This window comes from Podarcis cretensis (assembly GCF_951804945.1).
Source record: "Podarcis cretensis genome assembly, chromosome: 2".
Lineage (NCBI taxonomy): Eukaryota > Metazoa > Chordata > Lepidosauria > Squamata > Lacertidae > Podarcis > Podarcis cretensis.
This window is the reverse complement of record NC_137171.1, coordinates 114,677,082-114,693,386: the sequence shown is the minus strand read 5'-3', so window position 1 is coordinate 114,693,386 and position 16,305 is coordinate 114,677,082. Positions and strand designations below refer to the sequence as shown.

General features: G+C 49.5%; 1 protein-coding gene across 1 annotated transcript in view; it reads left to right on the top strand.

Moving 5' to 3' along the window:
• Window positions 1-16,305, top strand: part of SKIC2 (SKI2 subunit of superkiller complex) — a 54,382-nt gene that overhangs the window by 34,001 nt on the left and 4,076 nt on the right. Inside the window, exons 19-25 of the mRNA XM_079958260.1 lie at window positions 2,821-2,939; window positions 5,490-5,627; window positions 7,174-7,311; window positions 9,557-9,661; window positions 11,855-12,017; window positions 13,589-13,715; window positions 16,079-16,289. Coding sequence (XP_079814386.1) covers window positions 2,821-2,939; window positions 5,490-5,627; window positions 7,174-7,311; window positions 9,557-9,661; window positions 11,855-12,017; window positions 13,589-13,715; window positions 16,079-16,289 — 1,001 coding nt within the window. The remainder of the gene's footprint in view (window positions 1-2,820; window positions 2,940-5,489; window positions 5,628-7,173; window positions 7,312-9,556; window positions 9,662-11,854; window positions 12,018-13,588; window positions 13,716-16,078; window positions 16,290-16,305) is intronic.

Genomic DNA, 16,305 nt, shown 5'->3' with positions numbered 1-16,305 from the left:
CCGTGGTCTGGATCTCTGAAGCATATCTCCACATCTCAGTCCTGCCTCTCCTCGTTGTTTCCATATTTTCCACATCTCGATTTTTACGCTTTATAATTCCCCTCCCTGAGTTCACAATTCGCAATCGTGTCAAACATCATATACAGTGGTGCCTCGCAAGACGATGTCACATAAAAGGATGTCACATAGAGGAGGGAGAAAGGTTGTTTTCTGCTGCTCCAGAGAAGCGGACACGGAGCAATGGTTCCAAACTACAAGAAAAAAGATTCCACCTAAACATTAGGAAGAACTTCCTGACAGTAAGAGCTGTTCGACAGTGGAATTTGCTGCCAAGGAGAGTGGTGGAGTCTCCTTTGGAGGTCTTTAAGCAGAGGCTTGACAACCATATGTCAGGAGTGCTCTGATGGTGTTTCCTGCTTGGCAGGGGGTTGGACTCGATGGCCCTTGTGGTCTCTTCCAACTCTACGATTCTATGATTCTATGAATCTATGAAAAGAATCCGTTCTGCGATTCTCTTCGTCTAGCGGTTTTTTCGTCTTGCGAAGCAAGCCCATTGACGGCTTAGCGGATTAGCGCTATTAGCGGCTTTTAACGGCTTTTAACGGCTTTTAGCGGCTTTTAGCAGCTTAGCGGATAAGCGGCTTAGCGGCTTAGAAAAAGGGGGGGGGGAAGGAAAAAAAACCTGCAGGAACTCGCAAGACATTTTCGTCTTGCAAAGCAAGCCCATAGGAAATTCGTTTTGCGAAGCACCTCCAAAACGGAAAACCTTTTCGTCTAGCGGGTTTTCCATCTTGCGAGGCATTCGTCTTGCGGGGCACCACTGTACTTTCATCTGTCGAATATTGCTTTGTTAGTACAGTGATACCTTGGGTTACATACTGTCAGGGGCTCAGGAGCAGAGGCACAGGGAAGAGAGGAGATGGAGAGTGAAGGGGAAGAATCCGAGGGGAGCGTAGGAGAAGAGGACAGTGGACCGAGGGATTCCATGAGCCTCTCCAGTGAATCAGAAGATTCACAGAAGGGGGTGCCAGTGGCCAGGGGTAGGGGGTTCCCAAGGGGAATGCCGCAGGAGCAAGGGGGCAGTAGGGATTCCCAGAGCAGTAGCTGGAAATCAGGACCAGCTTCCCCACCAGAGCAGAGTGGGGGGGAAGAGTCCCAAGGATCGGGGCCAGTGCATTCCCCACCAGGGAGAGAAGATAAGGCAGGGCTGACCATGCCTCCATCAGAAAGTCGGACAACGGAGGAGAGGTCAGATCCGGCCAGTGTCCCGGAAGAGGGAAGCAGTGACCAAAGTACTGTAACGGTTAGGAGAAAGGTCACTGGGCTGGCGCGAGAGGCAAGTTCAAATGTACAGGAGCGCGGGACAGCAGAGAATGAGGATTGGGAACCGGGTCCTAAAGCCCGCCGGAGGGAGGGGGAGGAGCTGAGCGACTCAGCGTCGGAAGAGTCCAGAAAGGGGAATGCCCCAGCGGGCAGGAGGACCCAGAGGAGGAGAAAGCAGCGGAAAAGGTGGAGCAGGGCTAGGATCTTAAACTGGTGTCATAGGGGAGGAGACTCAGACGGGACTTCGCCGATCTAGGGTTTAAGACGTAGGGCTGCACGCTGTGGCTTTGAAATGGAAACTGAACTTCAATAAAGACTTTTGTACATTACTACAGCCTAGCGTTGGTCCTCTGTGAGCTGGGACCTAGAGGCAGCTCTGACACATACGCTTCAGGTTACATACACTTCAGGTTACAGACTCCGCTAACCCAGGAATAGTACCTCAGGTTAAGAACTTTGCTTCAGGATGAGAACAGAAATTGTGCTCCGGTGGCACAGTGGTAGCGGGAGGCCCCATTAGCTAAAGTGGTGCTTCAGGTTAAGAACAGTTTCAGGTTAAGAACAGACCTCCAGAACGAATTAAGTTCTTAACCTGAGGTACCACTGTATATATTTTTCCAACTCTCTTTTTATCAGCGCAGCTTCCTCTGACTCCGTTCCGATCCGGGATGAACAAGCTCTTCTTGATAGCTTTCATGGTGGGCACCTAAGCAGCGATAGCTTGGCTGTCTTGCTGCAGGAGAAAGAGGAGTGAGGCCAGATCTTTGGTGGCTGCTCATCTTCCTTTCTGGCCATATGTTAAGACTGGGGACGTGCATTTAGTGTTGCTCCTCCCCTCCTGCAATAAATTACAAAGCTCCCAGCTGCCGGTCTCACCTTACAAGCGGCAAGTCTAGTATCAACAGCAAGATACGGACATGGTGTTGCTCATTGATTCACCTGGTGGCAAGCTGCCATTCCCCCCAGGTGCTGAGGCAGGAACTGTTTTCCTCCTGGATAGATTCCTAGTTGGCAACCATTATTTATTGAAGAGCAGTTTCAACCATCTAATGACAGGAGCTCGTCCTATTCTCAAGTAGGACCCTGGCAGGGACACATGCCTGACTGGTATGTTATCTCCCTCCTGGTCGTTCATTCGGGAGCTTCAAAAGCTTCCTTCTGCCCAAACATCCCAGCGACCGATGCCAACCGACACCGGCACCCTTAGGGATCCGCAGAGTCTGCGTGTGACAGACCTCAGCAACTCAGCATTTTGGCTAATCTACTATATTTACATATAAACACACACAGAGCACTGCAACATGGCTCCCTCTCTAGCTTCAGACAGCAAACAGAAAGAACAAAGGACAATAGTTCCCACTTCACGGAACACAGCAACACAAACATCCTGTCTCCCTCACTTCCCACATATACCATCATGTGATAGACGACATTCCCATGACTGCAATCACGGAGCAGGAATTCTAGCATCTAAGTGCATGTTCCTTTCTTGCACAGCTGAGTACATCCAGATGGCAGGCCGAGCTGGACGCCGAGGTCTCGACACCACGGGGATGGTGATCATCTTGTGCAAAAACCAAGCGCCTGAGATGGCTGATCTTCACCGGATGATGTTGGTGAGTTAGGCACACAAATGCACACAAACCATTTCCCATCCCTGTTGCACCAGATTATTCTGCAATGGGGTGTCCTTTAAAGTGTCAGGGCTGAAATAATGTAACTTAAGAGCTTTCCTTCTGGGTTGAGCCTAAATGTAATCCACAGCTTGCAAGGAGGACAGGAGAACCAGAATCTCTTTGGTCTTGGCAACTGGTATTTAGAGGTTTCTGACCTTGGAAGTTGCTCTTAGCTACTTTAGCTGATCAACATGGTTAGACTAGGACCTGGAAGACCAGGTTCAAATCATGGCTTGACCATGAAGCTCACTGGGGGATTTGGGGCCTGTCACTCACTCTCAGTCATACCTACCTTACAGGGTTGTTGTGAGGATAAAATTGGGAGGAGGACTATGCGCTCCTCCTTGACCTCCTTGGAGGAAAGGGTGAGATATAAATGCAATAAGTAAATATTTCATTTAGCACAATCCATTTTTAAAAGTCATTTCTATGCTTGTGTGAATTTTCGGCGAGGTGAGTAGATCTGTATTGTTTTCACTCTGCGTAAATTCTGCTGATTTTTACCATTTGGCATGATCCACCAATATACCAAGACCGATTTGAGTTTTCTCGCAATCATCCTCATTGTGCTGGTCCCGGGGGGGGGGGGGGTTACCCTGCGACATGGTCTAAGTCCGGTCCTAGGTCGAGGGTAAGGAGGCTGTCCGTCAGGGGCGAAACGAGGTCCAAAGCGAGGAGTCGGGCGTGGTCAGGAACTCAGGAGAGCAGGTCAGGGTGCAGGCAGGAACAGCTCTTCGACGACGTTGCTCCCGCAACCTGGGACCGGGCTGACTGGCCTTTATCTCCTCTGAGGCCAGGGGCGGTCCCGGCCCACAGGTGACTCGCCTCTCCTGGCATTAAGGCGAGCACTCCTCCTGGGAGAACTTAGTTCCCTCTGCCTCTCTGCCCTGAGCCTCTGCAGCTCAGGAGAGGCTGGAGGGTTACTGGACCCAGAGGCAACCTCACCTTCCCCTGACAGGGCTGGGAGAGGAGCACCTGCAGGCAATGGGTCCCCGATCCCCTCTGAAGCCAGAGCGGATTCAGCTGGTGTCTGCTCCTGAGGATCTGGCACGGGTGAGGGCCCTTGAGGTTCAAGCCCCAGCCCCGGCTCAGCCGGCCCTGGAGGCGGGGACTCCTGTGCAGGCTGGGATTCCTCAGGTTCAGCCACTGAATCTGATTCCCAGGCCATCACACACATTTAGGCAAAGTTTATGGACAACACAAGGAACGCGGGTGGTGCTGTGGGTTAAACCACAGAGCCTAGGACTTGCCGATCAGAAGGTCGGCGGTTCGAATCCCCACAACGGGGTGAGCTCCCGTTGCTCGGTCCCTGCTCCTGCCAACCTAGCAGTTTGAAAGCACCTCAATGTGCAAGTAGATAAATAGGTACCGCTCTGGCGGGAAGGCATCGGTGTTTCCGTGCACTGCTCTGGTTCTCCAGAAGCGGCTTAGTCATGCTGGCCAGATGACCCAGAAGCTGTATGCCGGCTCCCTCAGCCAATAAAGCGAGATGAGTGCTGCAACCCCAGAGTCGGCCACGACTGGACCTAATGATCAGGGGTCCCTTTACCTTTACCTATGCACAACACAAGAGAAAGAAATCAGCATCAATGTCCTGCTCTTGTGCCCTAGAAGCATCGGCCAGCCATCTCTCTCTAGCTTTGGAGATAGTGGCAGGCATCGCTTCCATTCAGCCATAAGAGCTAGAAACTTGGCTGCTGCTTTTAAACAGATACGGGGATTCTCCAGAAGCTGAATTTACTGCTTCCGGTGCAATTTTCTGTACACCTGCAAAACCGCAATGGAGACACAGCCAGATGGGCGGGGTAGGAATAATAAATTACCGTATTTTTCGCCCTATAGGACGCACTTTTTCCCCTCCAAAGATGAAGGGGAAATGTGTGTGCGTCCTATGGGGCGAATGCACCGACCCCTCTCGCTCTCCAGGCTTCAGGAAGCTATCCGCTAGCCGTGGGAGAGCTGCGCGAAGTCGCGTAGCTCTCCCATAGTTAGCAGAGAGCTTGCCTGCACACAGAAGCTTGGGGCGCGCGGAGGTAAGCATTCCCCAGGCTTCGGGCTTCGCGCAGCTCTCCGCTAGCAGCCTGTTCTGGGGGCTGGGGGAAGCTTGGGCTTCCCCTGCCCCAGCCCCACACCTGGGGGGGAAATAATTTTTTTTCTTTATTTCCCCCCCCCAAAAAAAAAACCAACAACAACAACTAGGTTGGCCCTATGGGCCAGTGCGCCCTATGGGGCGAAAAATACAGTATTATTATTATTGTTAATTTTATTATTATTACTGCTTGTTGGTATATAGGCTTCCTAGAAGGGCTTTAAGGTCATGAAGAAGAGCCCTGTAGCTGGTTCAGGCAAACGCCCCCCCCCCCAACCCAGCCTCCTGTTGTCATAGCAGCAAGGCAGAGGTCCCCGATGCGAAACCTGTGAGAGCAGGGGCATTTGGGAAAAACAGCTTTGCTGCCTTCCTCTCCCAACTCTCCTCCTCTGTCCCTCCAGGGCAAAGCCACCCAGCTGCAGTCCCAGTTCCGCCTCACCTACACCATGATCCTCAACCTGCTGAGAGTAGAAGCCCTTCGCGTGGAGGACATGATGAAGAGGAGCTTCTCCGAGTTCCACACCCGGAAGGACAGCAAGGTAGGTCTCTGGAGAGAGTGGGTGTCAGAAGCCAGCCGGGAGCTAGTGCAAGTTGGACTTCAATCTTTATTAGCAGAAATACGTTCCGCACAGGAGTCTCAGGCCTAATGAGCGCAGTAGCTCCTCTCTAGTAGGTCTTGCTCTCATCAAGCAGGTGCTGGGACTGAAGGACCCCACAGCTGCCTAAGTCCCCACCCCCACCCCAGTTTATTTCCCAGCAATCTGAGACTTTGCCTGTGCATCACCAATCTCTCCTCCGCCCTTTTCATGCCTCTACTTGTTCTGGGAGACGAAGCAGGGAGGGGAGACACCCGTGCCTCTTCCCCAGCCAGACTCATCTCTACCTCTTGCGCACCCCCCTCCTCTCCAGCCTCCACTTCTGCCTCTGATTCTGGAGTCTGCCGCAGACTCTTCTCAGCTCACGAAGCCTTCTTTCCCCTTTAGCTTCCGACCCTACTCTTCCCAGTCTGTGCCCTCTTCTCTGCCTGACCACGCATGGTCGTCCCACCACCACCACTCCCTGGTCGCTGTGCCGCCTTCTTCCCTTGATGGTTCCCCAGCTGGGGTCTCCCACCATTCCTCTGTGCCCAACCAGTATGCGGCTCCCTGGGGAACAGAAGAAAGGACAGGTTTCGTAACCAGAATTGATCTGAGGACACTTGGAAAGTCCAGGGCGTGAGTTGGGCAGCAGCCAGAATGCCTGTCATGTAAGGATCTTAAAAACACACACACACACACACACACACACACACACCCCTACAGGTCCAAGGCTGTACGGGAGGAGCAGAGGAATAAGAGGGGAATTGTAGATCAGGGCTAGGAATTTGTGGCCCTCTGGATGTTGCTGGACAACAACTCCCATAATTCCTGGTCGGCTATCCTGGCTGAGCTAGATGGGAGGCTTGGGAGTCCAATAACGTTTGCAGGGCTGCAAGCTCCCCTTCCATGTTTGATGGAGGTTTGCATGCAAATACAGTCATACCTCGGGTTACAGCCGCTTCAGGTTGCGTTTTTTTTTGGGTTACAGACCACCGAAACCCAGAAGTACCAGAACGGGTTACTGCTGGGTTTTGGCGGTCGCGCATGCACAGAAGCACTAAATCACACTTTGCGCATGTGCAGAAGCACCAGATCGCAACCCACGAGTCCGCAGACGTGGGTTGAGAATGCTGCGAGTTGTGAATGGATCACGTTCGCAACCCAAGCGTCCACTGTGTGTAAGAAGCCAAAGGAACGTGGGGAAGAAACCAGAAGGCAGCTGATTGAAGATCAGCATGGTGTACACATGAGAATTTTAGAAGTGGATCAGGCAATTAGTCCATTCAGCCCAGTGTTGTCTGCTCTGACTGGCAAAGGCTCTCCGGAGAGACTCTGTCCCCTTGCCTGCTGCCAGGGAATGAAGCTAGAAGCATTCTCTTTGCCAAGAACGTCTCCTCTGCTAACCTGCGGGCTCCCTTATGTCTTGTGCCCCCCCTCTCTCTCTAGGAGAGTCTGGGGCTTTCCCTCTTCACATCGCTTCACCTTCCCTCACCCCCTTCCCTCCTAGGTCCACGAACACAGAATTGCCCAGCTGAGCTGCATCTTGGCCAACATGGAAGCATCAGATCTGTCGGGACAGCTTGGCGACTTAGAGGAGTATTATCACGTGGTCCGAGAGCTACAGGAGACCCGGGAACTCATACAGGTGCTGATTTTTTTGGGGGGGGGTGGAATCTGGAGAACGGGGGTGCAGAGAGTGACCGTAGTTTTGCAGTTGATGGACCCGTGGGCTAGACAGTATCGCCCAGTGCCTCTAGGTGGTGCTGTTGGTGCGTCTGCCCAAGGTAGAATACTCAAGCTGCAGCGTTCCCCATGAGACAAACTGGGATAGGATGGCTTGCTTTGTTCAATGAGAGGGATCAGCTGTGGGCATTCAGGCAGCCTCAAGCCTTGGGCTCCCCTTGGAACAGGAAGGGAAAGAAGAATGTGTTGGCGCTTCCTGACTTGGAGTTTCCGGGTCTCATCCAGGAGGAGAGACACTTGAGGATCAGGAGGTGGTGACGAGAGGGATAATCTCTTCCCCCTTTTTTCAGGGGGCACAAGCTTAAACCTGCACACAAGGCTGTAGTGTGAGTGCTCCCTCTGCCAGCCATGTCAGCCAGGCCCTTCTCAAGATACTCCATTCCGTTTCTTGTCTCCCACTTGAGTTTTCTCCCACCCACCCCAAAATGCCCATGGTCTGCTGATATTCTATGGCTACTGAGCGTTCTCAGTCTCCATTGGGCTGCTTTGGGTCGTGTGGGAGTCCCCTTGAAGGTTTGTTTGCTTGTTTCTACTAAAGTCCCTTTGTTCTTTAAACAAACCCAAAGCCTGATATTATTATTATTATTATTATTATTATTATTATTATTATTATTATTAATTTATACCCTGCCCATCTGGCTGAGTTTCCCCATCCACTCTGGGCGGCTTCCACTGAATATTAAAAACAATACAGCATCAGACATTAAAAACTTCCCTAAACAGGGCCGCCTTCAGTTGTCTTTTAAAAGTAAAATAGTTGTTTATTGCCTTCACATCTGAAGGGAGGGCGTTCCACAGGGCGGGTGCCACTACCGAGAAGGCCCTCTGCCTGGTTCCCTGTAACCTCACTTCTCACAGCTAGGGAACCGCCAGAAGGCCCTCAGAGCTGGACCTCAGTGTCTCCCTCTTTGGCATAAACAATGCCATGTAAGCAACAGCGCTTATACCTGGCCCTGGGGAAATAGACCAACCCGTGGGATCTTTGCCCCCTTTGCCAAAAGGGCCCAAACTAAAAAAGAATGGCAACTTAAGCTGATGGAATATGCCCAGCTTGCAGACCTAGCATATGGAATAAGAGAAAAAGAAGAACGTATGTTGAAAGAAGATTGGAAAATGTTTACTGAATATATGGGGGGAAATTGTGTACACTTGAAAATGATACAGGTAAATTTAACAGTGTAAATAAGTTTTGATGGATGTAACAATGGAATACTGAATGGTTTAGTTCATGTAAAGTATACAGGGATTTATGGTATGCAAAATGAACCACGGAAAGAGAAGGGAAGTCATTGATAATGTAAGGTTGTTTAAATGAGTGTAAAGGTAAAGGGACCCCTGACCGTTAGGTCCAGTCGTGGCCGACTCTGGGGTTGGGGCGCTCATCTCGCTTTACTGGCCGAGGGAGCTGGTGTACAGCTTCCAGGTCATGTGCCAGCATAACTAAGCCGCTTCTGGTGAACCAGAGCAGCGCACGGAAACGCCATTTACCTTCCTGCTGGAGTGGTACCTATTTATCTACTTGCACTTTGACGTGCTTTCGAACTGCTAGGTTGGCAGAAGCAGGGACCGAGCAATGGGAGCTCACCCCATGGCGGGGGTTTGAACCACCGACCTTCTGATTGGCAAGTCCTAGGCTCTGTGGTTTAACCCACAGCGCCACCTGCATCCCTTAAATGAGTATATTAAACTGTAAAACAGAAAATCTAATTTTATACACACACACACACACACACACACACACACACACACACACAGTATATATATAACCTTGCCAAAGGAGGTTCCCTCATCGCTGTGCTAAGTTGTTGTTGCACATTCACCTCCACAACCAAGAAGACTACAGTTTGGTTCTGTTTTGAACATTCGCCGAAGGTCTCAAGATTTAAAAGCATCTTGAGGAAAGGGACCGTGGGTTACCTTCCTCTGACCTGGCTTATGTCTATAGGAAGGAGAAAGACTTTTTGGAGCAAGGAGGGGTTTGGATCCAGCATCCTTCCTGCTCCTCTAAGTTGTGGATACAGGACTAGCTACTTTGGAAGAAAACTTGGAAGCAGAGCACGAGGTCTTTCTGCTTTAGAATTCCAGTTATGGTGACCTAAGGGTGCTGTTTGCGTGTGTGTCGTCCTCTAGCTGTTTCTCACTTTCAGAGGCGAGTCATGGAGTCAATGAATGGACTGAAGGCCCTTTCCGTGGGACGGGTAATCGTGGTGAAAAACCAAGAGCACCGAAATGCCCTGGGGGTGATCTTGCAGGTAAGTAGGGGAGTTTCTCCAGCACCATGTGCTAAAGAACCCCAAATTCAGTGCTCATAGGTGTAGATTGATCGATTTATAACATTTCTTTATCGCTTGAGGGTAAAAAACAAAAACAAAAACCCACCTCTAAGCTTTTTACAAGAAGGAAAATAAATAAGACATGCTCTTGTGTATTGGCTGGTTGGCTGGTTTTGCTCATGGATAGATTTGGGCTTGGAAAAGTCAAGGATCTGAAGATGATATGTAGGGCATTGAGACTCATGACTGAGTCTTGTTCAGTCACTGCACCCAAAAGCCCAGACTTTTAACCCTGGCATGTAAATTGTCTCCTCAAGCATGAGGACTAGATTCTTGGTTTTCCATACAGAAGATGTTCTCTATTGCTCAAGCAACTTATTCTCTCTCTCTCTCTCTCACACACACACACTCACACACACACACACACATACATATATATATATATATATACACACACAAACATATACATATATGTGTATACCGTATTTTTCGCTCTATAGGACGCACTGGACCCATAGGACGCACCAGTCTGAAACAAGGTGCGTTCACCCGAAGCCTCCGGAGCTCACCGGGAGTTCCTTTGGGTTCCTTTCGACCTGCTCTTTGGGGCTGGCAGGGGGAAGCGCTGCTTTTCCCCACCGCCAGCCCCAAAGCCTAGGTCGGGGAGCAGCGCAAAGGTGGCGTGCCGCCTTCCCGCTATCCCCCGAGCTTGTGGGGCTGGCGGTGGGGGGGAAGCGTTGCAGCCTTCCCCCCACCTTCGTACAGCCTTCGTAGCCTCCGCAGGGCAGCGGGGTGAAGGCACCCTGCTGCCCTGCGGAGGCTTTGCGCAGCTAACCCCAAGCTAGAACAGCAAGATGGAGCGCTGTGCAGTGCTCCGTCTCCATGTTCTGGCTTTGGGCTTAGCCGCACAGCCTGCATTCGCTCTATAGGACGCACACACAATTCCCCTTAATTTTTGGAGGGGAAAAAGTGCGTCCTATAGAGCAAAAAATACAGTATATATAGAGAGAGAGTTAGGAAGACTTATAGACTCTGTAAGAAGTGCAAACGTAAGAAATGCTGCTAAAATCCCCAAAACTGTTTAGACAACTATATGCAAGGCAAAATCAACAAAACCTTTAAATCATAGACTAAATTATATGTCTGTGTAGGCTTGCTATAATAATAATAATAAAAAGCTTTCAGCAGGTATATAAACAACACAGTGCCTACAAATGGATCAACAAATTCTCTAAGGCAGGATCTAACTTTCTTTAACATAGAAGAGGAAGGAAGCAACACTGAGCTATTTAGAGGGGGGGGGAATTTGCAGTTGGGGACTCAATGTTAGCTGGTATTAGGACCAGTCCAAATGTCACAAAATTGTGAGCAAGTTCTCAAGAACTCTTCCAGCGAGATGGTAAGCAGAATTTGGAGGTAGGGCGGATGGAAAGCTGGTTTGATGCTGAAGTCAGTCTGCATTTAATCAGCATTGTGGTAGAACATGGGTAGGCAGCCTAAGGTCTGGGGGCCAGATGCGGCCCAGATGCGGCCCAATTGCCTTCTCAGTTTGGCCCGTGGACGGTCTGGGAATGAGTGTGTTTTTACAGGAGTAGAATGTGCCCTTTTATTTAAAATGCATCTCTGGGTTATTTGTGGGGCCTGCCTGCTGTTTTTACATGAGTAGAATGTGTGCTATTATTTCAAATGCATCTCTGGGTTATTTGTGGGGCATAGGAATTTGTTCATTTACCCCCGCCCCCATGTAATCTGGGCTCCCACAAGGTCTGAGGGACAGTGGACTGGCCCCCTGCTGAAAAAGTTTGCTGACCCCTGTGGTAGAATAAAAGAAGAGCAGACTATAGGGATGAGGAATCAGTGTTGCTGCTGGACTACAATTCCCATCATTCCCAACTGTTGGCCGTGCTAGTTGGGACTGAGGGGTGGTGGAGTCTAACAGCACCTGCAGCTTTCCTCCACGAATCTCCTTAGCACTCTGCAGAACTTGGGTCGCACTTAAGCGGTGTCAGATCCGATGCAGTTGCCCTCTGTCTCTGGCCCCCTTTTGCCAAGGGATGCACAAACTCAACTGTGACGACCCCATGGGTGGTTTTTTAGGCTGGAGGCCGGACGAGGAAAAGGTAGCCTGTTTACTCCCCTTTGCAAATCACATTCCTGGGTTCCTGACTTCAGGTTTCCTCTGACGCGGCCAACCGAGCCTTCAGCACTTTGGTGATGTGCGAGAAAAAGCTGTCAGAGGGGGACGCGGCTGCTTGCAAGGAGGCTGGTCTCCCTTCCCCTCCAGAGGTGCCTCTTCCTGATGACCTTCTGCACACCAAGCTCTTCCTTCCAGAGGGTAAGGCGAAATAGGGGTTGATTTTGGGGAAACGAGGTTTGTGGTTTTATATTACAGGGCAGATTCTGCATCTTCTTTTTTTTTTACTAAGAACCCTGAGACATCACCTTGCCAACAAAGTTCCATATAGTTAAAGCTATGGTTTTCCCAGTAGTGATGTATGGAAGTGAGAGCTGGACCATAAAGAAGGCTGATCGCCGAAGAATTGATGCTTTTCAATTATGGTGCTGGAGGAGACACTTGAGAGTCCCATGGACTGCAAGAAGATCAAACCTCTCCATTCTGAAGGAAATCAGCCCTGAGTGCTCACTGGAAGGACAGATCCTGAAGCTGAGGCTCCAATACTTTGGCCACCTCATGAGAAGAGCAGACTCCCTGGAAAAGACCCTGATGTTGGGAAAGATGGAGGGCACAAGGAGAAGGGGACGACAGAGGACGAGATGGCTGGACAGTGTTTTCGAAGCTACCAGCATGAGTCTGACCAAACTGCGGGAGGCAGTGGAAGACAGGAGTGCCTGGCGTGCTCTGGTCCATGGGGTCACGAAGAGTTGGACACGACTAAACGACTAAACAACAACAACAATACCAGAACTAAATTTGCAGCTGTTTCACACACAAGATCACTCCTGGTCTTCCCCTTACCCATAGCAGATTTCTTCATCTCAGCAGCCTAACTTACAAGGAAGGGAAAACCTTTTGTTATCGCTGCTAAAAAAATAAGACAACACAGAGGGAGTTGTAAATCCTTGCTGATCTACTGCAAGTTTCCCAGACCAGATCCTGATCTCCCTTTTGCTGACCTTTAAATAAGAGGGATGGGAGCAAAGCATCATTTTTGCCTGTTGTGAACAGATCTGCTTGCGTTCCCACAAGGAACTCAAAGTGAGATGGATGAATGAATGAATTATATTATATCGGTCACAGACCAGTTCCAGCCCACATACAATATCAAGGTCATAAAACACGATAGGGAAACATTTGAATTTGCAATTAGGTATAGCAGGGACAATACAGATATAGCAACAGTTAAAAAATATATAAATTAAAACTTAGTCACTAACATATAACCTAAAATCATCATTTAAAACCTTAATCATTATGATAGCACAGCTTGTTCCCTAAGTTTTATGGCAATCGCACAGAATTTGGCTACCCTTAATGTGATCTCAGGATCCTTGTCCTCTACCAGGGATTTTAGACATTGAAGTTCGGATTCATTTGGAGATTTTTGCATAGCAGGGGTAATAAATACCGAGTGTGAGATAACATTCCAAGTTGTGTGTGCACGTTAAGCGTTCCAAATAACTCTTTTCAAACTAGCAGGAGAAAAGCAGGAGGGCTCGATAGGAGGAGACAGCCTTTTCCAAATGTCACTGGCAATAATTTAGTTCAAGAGAACCAGAAACTTATTTTTTAAAAGAAGTTCGCTGAGACATAAGCAGTGCATCTAGGAATCCATAATTGTGCAAATGGTTGATTTTGGCGCTGTGTTCTGGGTTGGGACAGCCGATGGAGGGTTGCAATATACGGATGTATATATATATATATATATATTTCTCCATCCCACGTAGGCCCTTGCGGACATACTATAAAGAAACTGGGCCCATCAGACATTTTCGGTATCACAAACAAAACTCTGCGGGTCAACGCTGAGCGCATCCTGGAAGATTTCAAGAAGCGCCAGATGCCCAGGTTCAGGTGAGACAGGAGTCCTGCCAGCGGGTGAGGAGGGTGGGAGCTGGGGGTCAGCAACACCTAGATTGCCGCAGGTCCCCCCATCCCTTGTGTCTAAGGTGATAATGCTCAGTGTTGGAGGGTGGCAGAGAGCGAGTCCTCGCAGCTGTAGCAGAACTGCGTAAAGTACTTTTGGTGGGTGCAGGGGGCAGAAATAGGAGAGCTTTTTGCTGTCCAGGAAGCTTCTCATGTCTCCTCGTCTTCCCCTGCCCACCATCCTCCCACACTTCCAGATCTCATCATCTGGCCTCAGAAGAAGAGGCAGAGACATCCATCCCTCCACAGCCTGTGTTTTGAGTCTGGATGTCAGAAGCTTTGGCCCGGCCCTCTGCCTTCTAGCCCTACGAGGATAAAGTGTTTCTTACACATAACAGTGCCTTTAAAGAAATTAAAAATGCAATGGGAACCATTTTTGTGGTTATTTTTAATTTTTTTAAAAGAGTACGTTTTGTTACCTTTTTTTGCATATGGTATTATTATTATTATTATTATTATTATTATTATTATTATAGGGACGCGGGTGGCGCTGTGGGTAAAAGCCTCAGGGCTCGAATCCCCGCGGCGGGGTGCGCTCCCGCTGCTCGGTCCCAGCGCCTGCCAACCTAGCAGTTCGAAAGCACCCCCGGGTGCAAGTAGATAAATAGGGACCACTTACTGGTGGGAAGGTAAACGGCGTTTCCGTGTGCTGCGCTGGAAGTGTCTCCGGACAGCGCTGGCCCTCGGCCTCTTAAGTGAGATGGGCGCACAACCCTAGAGTCTGTCAAGACTGGCCCGTACGGGCAGGGGTACCTTTACCTTTACCTATTATTATTATTATTTTATGATTTTAAATCTTTATACATTTACAATCATTTTAACATTTCAAAGCTCGACTTCCTTCCCCCTTTTTCTGCAGTTCCTTAAATATATTTTTTATATTTTCTGCATACAGTGGTACCTTGGTTCTTGAACGTAATCCATTCTGGGAGTCCGTTTGACTCTCAAATCTGTTTGAAAACCAAAACCCAGTTTCCAGTTGGCTTCAGGAGCTTCCAGCAGCCAATCAGAAGATGCGTAAGTCGCGTCAGACGTTCAGCTTCTGAAAAACGTTCTGGGTTCTGCGGCATTCAGGAGCAGATTTGTTCAGGAGCCTAGCTGTTTGGGAACCAAGGTACCACTGTATTCCAAATTAACTTAATTTACTCATTTATTCATCTGCTTTAAATACATACTGTTATAAAACTGCAGGTTATTTTTTTGCATACGATAAACACAAGACAACAAAAATACCAGCTGGCCTGTCATTTCTTGGAAAGTTTGTGCTTTTACCTCGTGTATTCTTATGGTGTGTAAGCTGCCCTGAGATCTTCGACTAAAAGGGCAGTATGCAGATTTCATTAATTAACTGTTTGATGAAGGGTAACAGCAGCTATAGCAACCCTCATGCTGCTGCTCACAGGACAAGGGACTTCTAAGCCCATGTTAGTGGTTCGTGCTCAGGTTTTATTTTGATGTATATTGGGGGGGAGGGGAAGGAGGAGCAAACTGGACGTTTGTGGGAAGGCCCTTAGACCACAAGAGCTCCAGAGACACTCGGTGGGTTTACTGTTTGTTGCGGTAAGGAGAGATCAGGCAGAATAAGATGTTCCATGCCTTCCTCTCTCTCTCTCGTTGGAATAACGGAGACGACAGGAGGTTGGATGCAGGTGAGCTGCACAGAAGCACACTGGCAAGCATGCTCCAAAGAAGCTGCCGGCTAGCTCTGTAGAGGCTCCTTTTATTAGCAGAAGTCAACAATTGGAAACTGTAGTGAAACCACCCTGAGCTTAACGTATTTCCATCTAAGCACATTTCCAGCATTAGCAAATACACGTGTCAGCAGGTGTTTCCCTAAAATGTTACCCCCAATGCAGTGGTACCTCGGGTTACATACGCTTCAGGTTACATACGCTTCAGGTTACAGACTCTCCTAACCCAGAAATAGTACCTCAGGTTAAGAACTTTGCTTCAGGATGAGAACAGAAATTGTGCTCCAGCGGCACTACAGCAGCAGGAGGCCCCATTAGCTAAAGTGGTGCTTCAGGTTAAGAACAGTTTCAGGTTAAGAACGGACCTCCAGAACAAATTAAGTACTTAACCCGAGGTACCACGGTACTTGATTCTGTCTGCATTCCCGGTCATGCTCCAGCCAAGCAATAGGTATAACAAAAAAATTGTGAGAGGACAAAAGGTCAGGGGGAAAAACCTGGTTTTTTAGGCGTAACGCTCCTTGACACACGGTTGCATTTCTGGTGCAGGGTTTGCCTTCGCAAAGCAGAGCGTTACCTCCACACTCTCTCTCCCTGCAGGAATGATCTGCCTGGGCCTTCAGCTGCCACAGCCACCCAGGAGCTGCTGCGCTTGGCCGAGGGCTCCCCCGAGGGCCTCCCCCTCTTGGATCCTGTGAACGACCTTCAGCTGAAGGACCTGGAGGTGGTGGAAGGGGTGGTGAAGGCACGTCGCCTGGAGGAAGCACTGCTGGGGTTCCAGTGCGTGCACAGCCCCCGTTTCCACACGGAGGTCAGTCGCGGAGTGG